Source organism: Sebastes umbrosus, chromosome 10 (genome assembly GCF_015220745.1).
Source record: "Sebastes umbrosus isolate fSebUmb1 chromosome 10, fSebUmb1.pri, whole genome shotgun sequence".
Taxonomy (NCBI): domain Eukaryota; kingdom Metazoa; phylum Chordata; class Actinopteri; order Perciformes; family Sebastidae; genus Sebastes; species Sebastes umbrosus.
Window position 1 is genome coordinate 11,099,339 of NC_051278.1, and position 15,784 is coordinate 11,115,122.

A 15,784-nucleotide genomic window follows, 5' to 3' on the forward strand; every position below is an offset into this window, starting at 1 on the left:
AAAGGTTGGAGAATGGAGACCGTAGTTTCTGTTCCCAATTCAGGAGAATGAGACTCAACCAAACATGATATGCACACATCGCTCGACAAGAATAGATTACAACTAAGCATGTAAGCTCATTTTGCTCATCAGTAAAATACTTTTGACATGTTGATTGACAGAGAGATACACCGGCTACTTCATGTTTAAGCCTCACTTAAACATCGAACGATGGCATTCCTCTGGGTTTCATTCTTGTGGGGCTGCACGTGTTTAGCTAGGACATTGCACTCGCAGCTTGTTGCCACACAACAGGAGAAATTGATTACGTAGCTCCACATGGATGCACAAAATATGTTCAGTGTCCTAAAACCCAGAACAGACTTGCTGACGTGAAGCAATGCTGTGGATTACTGTAGCTTCAGGCACAGAAGGGCTTAGGGACCTGACACCATCAATACCCAACAATGCAAAAAAAAAAGAAGAGCCACAAGCTGACTAATGAAATACAGGTACACAGGAGCAGCTTGGTTTGCAAAAACCTCACTCGTTTGTCAGCATATTAGTGACATGCTTGTTAAAATAGTCCATTAGCTCTGTTGTATGACCTTTGAGCCCAAATCTCGCAGGACTACACCGCCACCATATTCCTCCGTCAGCGCTGGACGGACGAGCGTTTGGTGTTTGAGGGCAACAAGAGCCTGAGCCTCGACGGGCGGTTGGTGGAGCTGCTCTGGGTCCCTGACACCTTCATCGTCGACTCCAAGAAGTCCTTCCTCCATGACATCACCGTGGAGAACAGGCTGATACGCATCTTCCCCAACGGGACCGTCCTCTATGCACTGAGGTGGGATAACCAACAAGCTTGTTGGTTTATTGGTTCTTGTGTTTGTTTTTCTGCTCCGACAGTCGATGCAAAGTAGGCCAGGGAATGGAGGAGAAATTGACTGAGGGAAGAAGCGTGGGTTGAATTCGAGATAATGTGATTGCAGAGCAGGGAGTTGGTGTCAATTCTATTACTTGGGTATTGGACTGTACGAATACAGGAGCATGTGATCCGTCAATACCAAGAGCTATCAAAGCAACAGCAAGTCCCGTTAGCATCTTCCCAGCATTGATTGCACTGCGTGGAAAGGGCTTAGCATGTGACAAGCTCTAGGCAAGCTTCTGAAACATGCTTTACCTTGACGTTCTGATTAGACACCGGGCCAAGCAGACAGGTTATAGATAGAAAGGTTATAGATGATCCAGGGAGTGAATTTGTTCAGCTCTTTTAAGCCCGTGATGATGGGATTAACACATTTCACTGCTTTTATATGTCACATACTTTAACCTCAGCCCGTCTATGGATTGTGTAAGAGCTGTCCGTGGTGCTGATTTCATTTGCGCCTGGATCTCAAAGGTGCTGAACTTCTTTTTATGGCTACACATGTTCTGGTTACACAATGAAAGAGGAAAATAGCACACGGGAGATGTTCTCAATGTTCCTAATGGCTGTTTTGTAACTACCACAGGGGCAAGAAAGTACGTGGGTGTCATGCTATCGTTATAAATTGGGTTGGGTATTCAGGCTCAGTTCAGTCTGGCCTCACAAGTTAATCATGCCTCCATACACTGTAAACATCACTGCATTGCTCTCTGGTGTGTGAACATGCTTGTCTACGAGTTGTGATTCATCCTCTTTATTTTTAACAAGTGCCTGATGTTGTTATGTACAGAGTGACATTTGTTGATTTATGTTGGTCAGTGTGTGTGTGTGTGTCAGTCTCTATGGACTTTTGCCTTCATACAGAGAGCTGCTGCTGCACTGTTTCTGGGCTTTTACCCTGACAGAGGAAGTGTTGAGGAGGCGTCACAGTTTGGGAGCATTCAGGACTAGTGAGAGTAAAACAAGCCGGAAAAAAAACATAGTCAGGAGAGCGATGGCCTCCTCGGGGAATTGGGGCTGTGTAAAGGGACAGAGCGAAGTGAGAAATATGAGGTGTTGAGGAAAGGACAGCTGTGGTAAATGTTTCAGTGCTGTGCCAGGAGGGAATACATGAGAAAGCACTGAGCTAAAGGTTGAGCAGTTAAATGGGCAGATTCAATTAGAAATACTGTATTCTACTTTTTGGTTTATGAGGGTCCGGTTCGTGTCTACATGTGATGAAACATATCATGAAGAAATTAGAAATGTCAGTACAGTAAAGACTAGAGATGCATATCAGATAAAGGCTTGTGTAGATTGCTGTAACAGTCAAGGTACATCATGGTAGATGGATTTTCTGAGGGTCCACCTCTATTTTCCCATTTACGTGTCAATGTGCTGCAGCTTATTGGTGTTTAGAAATTTAAACAATATTTCATTTCATACAAAAAAATGAGTGTCCATTTCACTGATATATGTAAGACATTTCTAAGAAATAGTAATAATCTTGGTAAAAAAGTGAGAAGCTCTGTAACTTTTAGAAAAGTGTGATCCTCAAGTGCTGACTGTGGTGTCTCCTAACATGCAGCGATCAAGCAAACTCTGGCAAATGGAGCGTGAAAAACGTCCAGATATACTACAAGCGATGTCACTCTCTATGACATAGAGTGATATTGATTAACTGTCAGTTACTGTCAGTGTCAATTTTGACCAGTTGAAGATAGGTTGAAGAAAACTTTTGCTTAAATAGAGCCAGGGCGAGGAGTTTTTCAAACTTCGCTTGTTCGCTCGCATCGCGAGTTATGTCTACCTAAAATACCCTCCCTTAAGGACTGAATCAGCCAACAGAAAGCCTCCAGAGATGATGTGTCATGGCTACATCACATCAATCATCAGAACTTCATGCACACCATGTAAAGATCAAGACGTGCCCATCATTAGTTGTATCAAACACTTCAAGGACTTGATGCTTACAAAAGGAAAGCTTATAGAAGAAACTGTATTACCGTACAGTTATGTCTAAAATATCAACACATGCATTTTGGTAATATTGTTCATCAAAAGGTTAAATATAGTAACCATTTAAATGATTCAAATATGTGGAGATGTAGGTGAATTAGAGCTGCAACAATTAATCCATTAGTTGTTATAAACGATTAATCGGTTTGAGTAATTTCTTAAGAAAAAAAAGTCAAAATTCTCTGATTCCAGCTTCTTAAATATTAATATTTTCTGGTTTCTTTACTCCTCTATGACAGTAAATTGAATATCTTTGAGTTGTGGACAAAACAAGACATTTGAGGACGTAATCTTGGGCTTTGAGAAACACTGATCAACACTTTTCACCATTTTCTGACTTTTTATAGACGATTAATCAAGAAAATAATCGACAGATTAATAAACAATAAAAATAATCACTAGTTGCATCCCTGATGTGAATCAAATACATGTTTAATTGTTTTTATTTTTCCAAAACACGGGATGTTAAAATACTGTATGTTAAATGTGTAGCCAATAACCTGAGACCAAGTCTTAACTCAACACTAAGCACGTATTCTTAATCCTAAAACCAAAATTGCATCATTCTTAGAATTCTGATTTACTTAACACCAAAATTATACCGTGAGAAGCTTTCATATATGCTGGCCCAGATTTACAGCATGACAGCAAAGTGAAGCCTTCATTCTCCTTTACAAATGATCTGCAGTTATGTGCCATAGAGGGCTCAATTCATGCATACTTACATATAAAAAACAGCCAATTCCTCACATACAAATCTGCTCTGTTGTTGTTAGAATAAATGCCTGGTATAAGTCACAACCACTGTGTTAGATCTACTGCAAAAATCATATTTACTATAGGTACACTTTTCCATTGAATGTCTCTTTTTAATAACAACATTTTTGCTTTTTAGGATCACCACCACCGTGGCTTGCAACATGGATCTGACCAAGTACCCCATGGACAAGCAGACCTGCACGCTACAACTGGAGAGCTGTAAGGACACTTCATGCTTAATAAAGAAAATCCTGATCTGTGCAGCTTCAAGCTGTGGCAGTGACTTGGTGGGTGGGCGTGATGTCAAATGAATGTGATCAAACCGAAGGATCAAACAGATCACTTTCTCTCATCTTCTACACCGCTGCTGTGTGCATGTGTCTGCGTGTGAGACTGCATGCTTATGTCACACAGCGGGGGCAATTCAGGTCATGGTGGAGTATTCTCCTGTGTAGGTTGCTTTGTCGTAAAGTCTGTCATGAAAACTGGAAAATTGTCCACGCCTTGAAGGAATAGTTCAACAGGGAAATATGCCTAGTTACTTTATTGCTCAGAGTTAGATGAGAAGACAGATACCACTCTTCTCTTGGCCTGTTAAAGTTACTGTGAGGAACATTTAATAGGTTATGAAACCGTCTCAATTTAATACTGATGCCTCTATATGACCTACATAAGACCATCAGCGAGAAGATTGGCTATTTCTACACAGTTATTCTTAATGCTTGTCATCGGTGCTACCCGGTCCGATTCTGGCGAAATCAGATGAAACCATGCAGGTTCACCAGAACCTCCCTCAGCTCAGACTCCAGCGGGGCCTCCGTGGAAAGACCCGCTTCCGGCTTTGCTGGTGCCTTCGACCTGCAGTCAGAGCTTCGGCAGGAGATGGAGAGCTCCGTGCCCGGCAGCAGGGGCTCCTCCTCCAGCCAGGAGCAGAGCTTTGCCTCGCTTTTCCACCGGTCCCCTCTAGGAGCCAACACTAACACCACGCTGCTGGAGGCCCAGGCCGTATTGCTGGGCCCTCTAGAGGGAAGGGAGGCAGGGGAGAACCAGAACTGAGCGTGGCAGGCTGTCAGACCCTGTTGCAGTAAAATGAGAAGTTTTCTAAAGGGACTCTGGTGCTCGGAAACACTACTGCTTTTGGAACCGCCAAAGTCAAGAAAAAAATTAAGTTCCTCTTAATAGCTTTAAGCATGAAGCAAGAGGCAGGACCATTAGCTTAGCTTTTGCTATATGGTCTCCTGAAGAATACACACCATGTGATTTGGTGAGGAACCAAACGTATGTACACATAACTTTTGTTTGTTTACAACATAATTACACAGGGCACCTCTAATGCACAGACGTGAGAGTGATATCAATCTTCCAGCAAAAAAAGCTTATTTCCCAAAATATTGGAACTGGTCCTTTACTGATCCAAACATGCTTTTGGAGCAGGAGCTCAAACAGAGCATTTCAGACAGAGAGTGAAAAGAGATGCTGTTTTGAAGCGTGTAAACATGTTCTCGTAGAAACCCAAAATACAAGTACGCACCTAAAAATGAGCATAATATGTCCTCTTTAAGAATGCAAACCTCCGCCAGTGGGCTTATTTTGTCCACTTAAGAATTCTGAGATTTCTTGACATTCTCCTGAATTAAGAGGTCTGATTTGACTACATTTGATATGGTTTCAAGTGGAAATGTGGTGGCAATATGTTTATAATTAAGGCAAATTGCAATTTAGAATAAATAACATGGCAAGATGGATTTTTTGGCCGTGCAGTGGATGGAAGGAAGAAAAAGACCCCCTCCTCCTTCCTCAGCCTCCATCGCTCATCTGCCACATTTGCTTTCCAGCTTGCTTCTGCTCCGTGCTATTGAATGACAGGCAGCCAGGCTAAGCTAAGTCTGATCCCTGCCAGAAGCCCACCAGGACCTCAGTGCCAAATAAAACATTTAACGGCAGCTCCAGTCCCACTTAGCAGACAAAAAGACATCTGGAGGTTAAAGTTAGGTAACTGAGAGGATGATGGATCCTTCCTCCACATGCTTCAATAATTCCAGGCTAAATATCTGCATCTTTCTTTCTCTCTCTCTCTCTGCTGTCTCTCTCTTTTACAATCTCCCTCTCATCCTGCTGCTGTTTCTCTCTCTCTCCCTCTCTCCGTTCATCCTCTCCTTCAATCTCTACCTCCCTCTTTGCCCTGTCTCTTTATGAAGATGTATATTCAAGGATTTATTTCTTTTAATGCTATGCCAAAAGTGTATCCTCTCTGCACAGGAGGAAGGTTTAAAGAGAGCGTCGTTGTGGGAGGGTGCGGCGCGTTTAGATCGGGATTGCGGTAAAATATTTAGTGCATTCTGACAGCAGAAAAAGTCAGAAGATAGTCGCAGTCTTTTGTGATCTTCGCTTTAATGTAACTTTTTGTGGTGGCTCTGAAAAAAAAATCTTTGATATGGCTACTTGTTTTCTAGGAGTGATAGGGCACTGGAAGGTTGAATGTACCTCCCCCATGTAACTCTTTCCATGCTGTTACACAGCATGTCACTACCCATTTGTGTCTCTAATTTGTACAGTAATGTCAAGGCTTTAGGTCAGGAAAATAATGAGTACAATGAGAGAGAAAACTGTGAATTTACAGGACCTTTCAGCATCAAAGTCACCACTGCCCTTCATTAGGGGACTTTGCTCCTAGCATCACCCTGGTCAATAATACATGACTCCATATGGGTTTAAATGTGGAGAGCAACAGCAGTATTTCATGTAGAGCAGATTATAGAGGTGTATTCCAGCTTCAGCCAACTGCACTTCCTCTCACGTTTCTTATTCTCTTGCTCCCTCTGCAGATAAATGAGAAAAATACACCAAAGAGGTTGTTAATCACACCTTTTTGTCTTCAGCAAATTTAATAATAATAGAAACCACTAGTTCTTATTAATTGTGTTGCATTGTACTATGAAAATCACTGCCTCAATTGGCTGCGGCATCTTTGACCACATTCATTTTGCATGGCTTCTTATTCCAAGTTTTATTTGGGTTATCAGGGCTCTCTAGGGCCCGGTGCAATATGCATGATTAGTCTGTTATGGTATGAGGCAAGAGTTAAGCTCTTCATCACCCCCTTTGAAGAAGCGAAACATGAACACCACAAATGCATTTCCATTAGCAAATCCTGTTGGATCTCTGTGTGTCCAACTGTGTTAGAGAGACGGATATTCTGTTTCCGCTGTGACTCTATACATTCATGAAACATTAACGTTGTATTTTAGAGAGTTTAAAGTGTCGTGTTGTTTTAACGGCAGACGTACAGTACTTAAGTGTCGGTGTAGATCTTACCCGTTTGCTTCTCGGGGGTAGCATATCGTCTTAAAACTAGATTTTCAGATCTAGTTCTTTCCAAATGTTTCTCTTGTGCTGATATGTAGCATTAGAGGGAATTTACCACCCACCATGGGTTGCAATCCCAAACAACTCAACCATAAGAGGATCAGGCTTCAGCATAGCTTTAGCAATTAACATTCCCAGCTGTCCCCTCCCCCCCATAGCTACTTTGGGGTTTAGTAAGAACTATTAATGCTCTTTCTATACCATCATCATCCTCTTCTTCATTATCATCATCACAATAATTATGAATTATAGCAGCTTTCTAGGCTAATGTGTAATGTGCTTGTCGTATTTCCACCTGCACAAACACTGACACTGCTCCAGGAGAAGAAAATGTACGTGTTTTATCTACTGTGTAATATTAACATATTATCACCTCATAAAGTTTTATAGGGAAAGTGTTATCAAGCAGCTGCTTGTTTACTCATTCAGCAGACATGGAACAACATTAATATTCATTTGGAGAAGTGTTTGTGGCCACCTGACGAACGTTAAATCAGATATTCACTCTCCTTTTAGCAGGCCTGGTATACAGCTAGTCGCTAACTTTGCCCGTCTAGTGTTAGGTGCTTCGTGTGAGGGATGTTGTAGACCGAGCCAGTTCTTGTTGTGAAATAAACCCTGACAGGGCAATGCAGGAGCCTGAAGCGGAGGGGTGGACCCTGACGTGGTTTATTCCACAACAATGACCGTCTCGCTGTTCATTATCTCGCTTATTACACGGCTACTTACTTAAGAAATCAATAATTTGACCAAAAAATGGTCCTCCAGAGTCTGAGATCAGAACTGCATCCATAGCAACGGTCTGTTATGAAGAAAATAAATAGTATTCAACAAAGCTGTGTAATAAAGGTAGTGAACAGTGGGTTTATCAGAGCTTTTTTTTGCTAAAAGCAGCTGGCTGCTGCAGCTAGAAATGAGGCTAATGAGAGTTGTGAGTCTGATCCAACACAATAATGTTGTGGGCCATAAAACCAAAACCAATGAGTTGAAATCCGGCCATAGTTTGTCTTTGCGTAGAGCTGAGGGGTGGGTTCTTTACTATGACAAAAACATTTCACAATATATATACTCATTGGATCCATTGTTAAAATATTATTAGTGCAGCTTTAATTCAATTTCTGTAATCTTCTATAATTTCCATCTCTTTTCTCTCCTACAGGGGGTTACAACATCAACGACGTCATGTTCTACTGGACCAGAGGAAATGAGTCTGTCAGTGGTTTAGACACTCTGCAGCTGGCTCAGTACACAGTAGAGGACCACTACACATCTGTCTCAGAGGCCGTTTATGAAACTGGTAACAATGACCTTCAAAGCCATCGCTTAGTGTTACTCCCAGGGCTATACTTATGTTTAAAGCTTCTCCATACAGAATTCAGAGCATATCTATTGCATCCACATGGCTCTCAACATGGCGACAGCTGAGCCCGCGGCTAGCAACCATGGATGTATTATTAGAACTGGATATAGGACCCCAAGATGGAGTCTATTCATTCCAATGAGAATTGCTTGTCTTTTACAATGGGGATCTATGGGGAAAATGCTTTTTGGGCCGCAGGGGGATTATTCGCTGAAATATCGCTAGTGGCCCCTGGAAAAAATTGGAAGCAAGGCTGAGCGACAGCAGCACCGTATCCAGGTCTTGTTATAGCCTACATCCATACTAGCAGCTAACGGTGCTAACAGCAGGAACTGTGCAAACAATGGCAACAGTGCTGACAGAGATAACAGTGTTAACCTGGGGGGGAACCAGAGGGTGAGTACTACGCTTCAGCAACATCGCCCGTGGGCCGGGACGGCGTTATCAGCGGTAACCGCCATATGAGTGCAATGCAGAGTGGGAGGCAATTAGCTAGCCAGTGGGGCACACATACTGGGACTCTCATGCACTGAAATGCTTGCACGGCCGGCTTGTCTACGCAAACAAAGCACAGCTTCATTCTTGCTCAGGTAGACATAACTCCACTATATCTTTACATTGCAAATCGTTGTTTGCTGTTATATTAATGCTCTGAATTCTGTATATGGAACCTTTAAAAAGCAGTTGTTAAATAATGAACAACTAGAGCCCTTATGGGAAGGATTTCTGATTTACACAACGTTTTTTTTGTCCCTCTTCTGAAAGGCAATTACCCGAAGCTGGTCTTCCACTTTGAGCTGAAGAGGAGCATTCTGTACTTCATCTTGGAGACTTACGTCCCCTCCAGCCTGCTCGTTGTGCTCTCATGGGTGTCCTTCTGGATTTCCCTGTCCTCTGTTCCAGCACGTATTTGCATAGGTAAGGGACAAAGATTTCTTTTTTACAATCAAATATGAAAATCTGCCTTCCTGGTCAAATGTCGCACACTTTTACACAGCGTATGTAGGTGTTGTGCATCACTGTAGGCGCTGTGTACTGTTGTTATGAGATAAAGAATCCACCTTATTTCTCTTCTTAATCAGTCATCAGTAGAATGTTTACACAGATATAGACTATAGAGATGTTTACTTTCCTTTGGTGAGCACAGACGTTGGTTTGGATTTGATTTTTGAGGGCTGATGGTTGAAGAGAGCATGTGTGACACTGGTGTTATCTAGTGAGGACATCCAAACATAGATGTTGCTTTGAATTAAATCCAACACTACTGAGGGGGGCTTTTAGAACACAAAGTTCTCAAAACGAAGAAAACTAGAAGATATCCTACTTCATGGCACACTGGATTTAAAGGGCTCAATTTTGGTGAAGTCAGCGCAGATGATCTTTGCTTATTTCATGTGTTGTTGCTGCTCTTTTTCTATATATAATTATCTGTGCATCCTTACCATGCCATGAATGACTAAGTTCAATTTGAACTATTGTCTCATATGTAAGGAAATGGGATATATGACAAACTCCAGATGAGATCATATGATATGCTGGTCATCTATAGGGATGTAGGCTTGGTAAATTGGATGAGTTGAGTTGCAAGACGGGGCTAGAATGATTCTTCTTATTGATATTTATGTCAGCAGCTCTGTCTATTTGAGTACCCCACTCTCTGTGTCATTCTTTTTAAACACAGTTACATACAGTTTAACGAACTACCATTGTTTCTCTGTGAATGTCAAAGGATAAGGCAATATTTATCTTACTGTGTTGTCAACAAATTCCATTAAAAGACCAAAGCCCAGCCATGACTTTATCCTATTTAACAAGTATTGCCTGTGTATCAAAATCCCTTAACCTCTTAACACCCACCTGCCCACCGGCAGATTAGGGTCAGGGTTAAATGATGATTAACAATGTTTTGAATGATGTTAAAAGGATATATAGTCATCAAAATGCAAAATTTACTGACTTCTGTGACACTGGCAAACAGACTGAAGCATTTTGATGAAAACAGTAGCAGAAATTGTGTGTTCGTGTAGCGCTCCATCACTCATACACTGAGAGGCTGATTGAGTATTAACGGTCTTTCATGATTGATTAAAGAGTCTGTATTTCACCAGTGCCTCTGTGTGTTATTTTGTGGCAGGAGTGACCACGGTCCTGACCATGACCACTCTGATGATGGGAGCCCGGACGTCACTGCCCAACGCCAACTGCTTCATTAAGGCCATTGATGTTTACTTGGGAATCTGCTTCAGCTTTATCTTCGGAGCGCTCATCGAGTACGCCGTGGCCCACTTCTGCACCCTCTCTCACATGGACACACACGTGCTCATGGTGAGAACCTCCTGGATGTACTGTGTTATTTGTTAATTGTTGTGGTCACAGTCATTGTCTTTATAATGGTGCGCATTGTCATCGTCATCACCACCACCACCATCATCATCATCATCATCATGTCATCATGAGCACTTTGGGGTGAGTTTGAAGCGGTGCTACACACGCTCAAATCTACACGTGTCACGTTTTTGTTTCTATTCAAAGCTAATTTTTTCTTTGCTTCTCGTCCTCCTACAGTACAGCCACCACTTGCACGACCTTGACGACGAAATGAACGGCATCATCACCACCATCTCCAATCACAATAGGGCTAGGAGACGGAAGGAGGCTGCCGCAGCTGCTGCCACGCCTCCCGCCTCCCTAGAACTCACTGTCAGCCCGTCCAGCCCCTCGGGAAACGAGCCCAAGCCCGAGGCGTCGCCCCCGGCGCCCACCCACTGGTGCCTCACTGCTCTGGCCTTCGTCCGCAAAGTGCTCCGCTCCCTAACTTGCTGTCACGTGGAGAACCCTCACCACATAGACAACTACTCCAGAGTCACCTTCCCCCTCTCTTTTGTCATGGTTAACCTGCTCTACTGGATCTATTATCTGTACTTTTAGCATCGGCTCGAGTGCAGCATGTGTCCCGGAGAGTTTGAGACGGAGAGTGTATGTAGACAAGAAGTGTATTTTACTGTATGTATGTACAGTAAGTGTTATTTAAGTGTGTTTTGAGATGAGTGTGTAAAATTTCTGCATTTGGATTCATGAGCGAAGTAGCATACTCACATTTTCGGGGGGAAAAGTAACGCTTATGATTACAGCTCCATTTTTAAATATTATGTACTCAAACTCATTGCTTAACATTTTATACAGCAGGTATTGTTAAATGAAAGGTCCCTCTGACACTGACCGGGTGAGATTTGGTCAAAGCCGATACACCTTGAGATGAAAAGAGCATCGCTTAAGAAAAAATTGTCCAGTCTGCATCTTTATCGCTGTAGTTTATATTCATTTTAAGTGAAGGTTGACACGCAGAAGATGGAGCTGTAATTTAAGGCTTTATGACTGAGGGAGAGCAAATGTTCTCTGCTGTGATGGAATGATTATTGATACTTTACAACTTCATCTTCCATTTCTGCCTGCAGGTACAGCATTTAGAGGGAAATAGCAAAAATAATGGATGGGAGAAGAAGAGGGATGAAAAAGAGAGACGAGGGAGCTGGAAAAATAACTCAACAAGGAGAGTGTTTTAAAAACTATAAACCAGTCTCCCAAGGACATTTCTGCTCGCTGTTGAAATCTCTCTTTCTTCCGCGTCCTCCCGTGAGTTATTTTTAATTCACTGAGCAGTGCCGTCTCTCTTATTTTTTTTTTCATTTACACTATAAATGTAGTGGCCTTTGATCCCTTCAGTTGTATTCTGGAAACTTGGCCACCATGAGCAGTATTATGGCAGTTGTCATCTCACAAATCTGTTCTGCAGTTTCACAAAGAAGGAAAGGGAACTACAATATGTTAAATAATAAATTACATGGCATAAATATGACATTATGAAGTTAAGTATCATATGAATAATAGAGTGAAATATATAGATGGCAAGTTCTGAAATAATTTATTAAATTATTAAAATTCAACTAGTTATTATAACATTTTATGTAATACTTTTTATTTCCATTAATTTTATTATGGATTTTTTTATTATTTCAGAATGTCACTATTCAAATCTCCGGGCATTTTCCCCATAGAGTACTACAGGAATGAGTCCTAAAACCCGAAAATGAGTTAGCATTTTAGCACACAGTTTTTTTTAATAGGTTTTTAGTTGGATGCCTGAATTAAGGTATGTGGTGCTTAAATTTGTTTTGTTATAGGACATAAAATACATCTATAAATACCCCACTTGTGAATTTTGAAGCCTTTATGTGTGTTAAAAAGGCGGTTGCTAACAATTGGCTAAATGAGACTACTAAACATCATCACGCTGGTTTGGCTGCCGTTACAGCCTCGTTGTGTATACTCACGTTCATGTGACCGTGGTGTAGTTTGTTTATAGCCGTTTATAGACGTTAGCTTTTTACTTCTGGCGATTGCATTCACGTTTCAAAAATCATAACAGTGGTGTTCATTTGTGACGATTATTTTTGCAGAATATAACTTAAAGTATCATAAATGTTTTTTTGCCACAGAGCTTATTTTCTGCAAAAATCCAAAACCCAATGGAAAAATCCCATTGGCTTTTTGTCGAGGGAACCAGGGCGATGCTAACTTCCTGGTTGGCTTACAAAAATATAATTTTTATTTCAAAATTTCATAATGCTAAGTCTCCCTTAGCAGGACGCTAGGATAGGCTGTAAACTTGTATTAACTGGGGTGCCAATGTTAGTAAGTGGCCGAAATCAGATTTACCTCATCAGTGTTATGATTCTAACAATGTTCAGACACTCAGTGAAGAGTTGGTTCCTCTAGCCAAACTGGCAGCTCGCTAATTTACGAATCCTGTTATAGCGAAGGCATGTCCCGCCCTACTCTGCCTCTGATTGGCTAGTACTCATTGCCTTCGTTGGTTGGATTGGTTAGGGTTAGGGTAAGAATATCATGGTAAGCCAATCAGAGGCAGAGTAGGGCGGGTCATGCCTTCGCTATAGTAGAATTTGTAATATCGCTGCCAGGTGAGGATGGGGGCAAGGTGAATGTAATTAAAAAGTGACATTTTGAAATAAAATGTTCTTTAATTAAATAAAAAATAACTTCTATAAAACTATTCCATAAATAACATTTCATAGTTATGGAATGAGTTTTAATAATTCATTACATTTCTTCAAAATGTATTGGTTCATTTATAAATTTCACTTTATTTATTCACGTGATTGAGTGTTTTATTATGTTTTATTTATTTATTTATTAAATATTGAACACTTTGTGTCTCCATACTAGCTGGGCAGGTGTAATGCAAATAGCAGCAACACCTAGACAGGCAGGTACCACGTAATAGTGATATATGCAGCACTATTTATAGGCCGCCGGTGGTGTTTCTCACTGTGCTTTTGTAATACATAAAGCAGTAGTCAGACCTAGATGTGTTAGACATTGTAGAGTGATCTGAATATGAATGGAATTGCCAAAATATTTCCACAGGATGTCATCATTTGTGCATTATCCAATTGGAGATAGGCCTGGATATGCTTGAGGTCTCACTTGTGTCCTCGGCTTTTTAGACTGTTTTTCATCTTTCTCTGTGTGAGTGTTTCAGTTCAGGTGATTGTTCGCTACCAGTGATGTGAACCAAAGAGCCAAAGATCCTAATTTAATTTCCTCTTTGTTACCCTTTAAATAAGTTTCGATTTTAAATGCATTTTCAAATGTTAATATCATGTTTGTTATTGATAGGATCATTTTTTAAATAGCATGCAATCAACGAGCAGATGAACACGACACTTTACGTTTCAGATAGAAAACAGTATTCAGTTTTAACAACGAAGATGCATGTTTATTTATTGCTGTATTTACTATTACTGTGACATACACTCACTATTCCATTCCAATTTTAAGAAATACCATTCGATGTGTATTGAACATCAGCTAAATTGGTTATATCTATTTATATTTCATTGCCTTTTAAACTGTTATTTCATATTTTACCTGCATTTTTTCTCACGTTTTAATCTATTTTTGAATATGTCATCAACTTACAAATGCTTTTGATTGCTCTCCTTGCCTGATGATAATAGAAAAGTAGGATTTATTTTGTTTCTGTTCTTCCTGCATGGTTATCAAGTGCAAACTTTTGTTTCTTCTGCTTTGCTTGATTTTGTTTTAGTTTAATATGATATAGAGAAGAGTCATAAAATGCTCAGCTGAGGCTATTGAAAGGATGATAATGATGCAACTTTTACTTGGGGTCTCCTCTGGGGTCCAAAAGTGCAGGACGGTCAAACTTCTCTTCTCATTTCCAGTTATTTGAGTCTTACTGAAAGGATGAGTGATCGGTGACAGTGTTCATTTGCCTTTGAGCTGCGTCTGTTCGGTGGAAGTCGGCGAGCACTGACCCATTGAAAAGGTTAATATGATAAAACACAGACTGTCAGGTTTTATACAATACAGCACCAGGGTAGTAATTTTGATAGCCATCTTCTCAGTGAACGGTACGGAACGGAGATGAATGCCAATATGGAGCCAAAGAGCCACAAGAGCGACCGCACAGAACGTTTTCTCACTCAAAGTTGATCCATACACAAAGCTCAACAGTATCAGTTATATGGCTCCATGGTTGCAACTATATTATGAGGGCTGATTTGCTCTGAATGAACAGCATTTTGGATGGTTACAAATAGCCAAGGAAAGTGAGAATACATTGCAGAAACAAAGGTGTGAAACAGAACATTTATGGGCAACATTGCCAGAATATATGTGGCAACTTTGGGCAACAGAAAACCGGAAACTGGCTACCGTTGGACTGCCCTTTCTTTCCTGTTGTGGTCCGTGTCTAATAATGCCTCAAGGTGACGTTGGCTACCAACCTCACAGTTCCTGGGACATCTTCATGTGAAATGTATTTATATACTGTATGCTAATATAGGCATCGGTTTGCTTAACCTGTTGTAAATAAATAGTAACATTGTGCATGTTTATTTGGTGTATGAATATGAATGATAGCAATAAAAGAGGTTTAACGTGTGTATTGGTGACACTCTTTACATTTTGCATTTTTGTTAGATGTGACATTAGTTAACAAAGCTGTTTAAAAATGCTGCTAATTATCCAACATTTGAATTAGAAGTGCAGTGGGTGAGACCAGCGAGCCTGCAGACATGCAAAATGTGTGTGTTTGTTTGTTCCAGATGAGAGGGCGGCAGTGTCCCAGAGGGAGTGGTGGAATATATGAGTAATTCCCTGCAGCTCCATTAGCTCTGAGTCAGCAGAATACAGAATGAGAGGATGATCTGAGATCATCATAACCACACATAATTACTGTTTTATGGGTGAATTCTGTAATATGCTTTCCTTTAAAGATGTACCAGCACACTTGCTCGTTGGCGGCTCCAAGTGGAGGCAAAGATAGCTGCATTTTAAACACTGATTACATA

The 15,784-nt window shown here is 40.9% G+C and overlaps 1 protein-coding gene across 2 annotated transcripts in view; it reads left to right on the forward strand.

Moving 5' to 3' along the window:
• Window positions 1–11,842, forward strand: part of LOC119495999 (gamma-aminobutyric acid receptor subunit pi) — a 53,892-nt gene extending 42,050 nt beyond the window's left edge. For both annotated transcript variants that reach the window (XM_037782993.1, XM_037782994.1), the window contains 6 exons: window positions 609–826; window positions 3,801–3,883; window positions 8,190–8,327; window positions 9,156–9,308; window positions 10,525–10,715; window positions 10,956–11,842. In XM_037782993.1, coding sequence (XP_037638921.1) covers window positions 609–826; window positions 3,801–3,883; window positions 8,190–8,327; window positions 9,156–9,308; window positions 10,525–10,715; window positions 10,956–11,318 — 1,146 coding nt within the window. In that variant the 3' untranslated portion in view covers window positions 11,319–11,842. The remainder of the gene's footprint in view (window positions 1–608; window positions 827–3,800; window positions 3,884–8,189; window positions 8,328–9,155; window positions 9,309–10,524; window positions 10,716–10,955) is intronic.
• The last annotated feature ends 3,942 nt before the right edge of the window (window positions 11,843–15,784 follow it).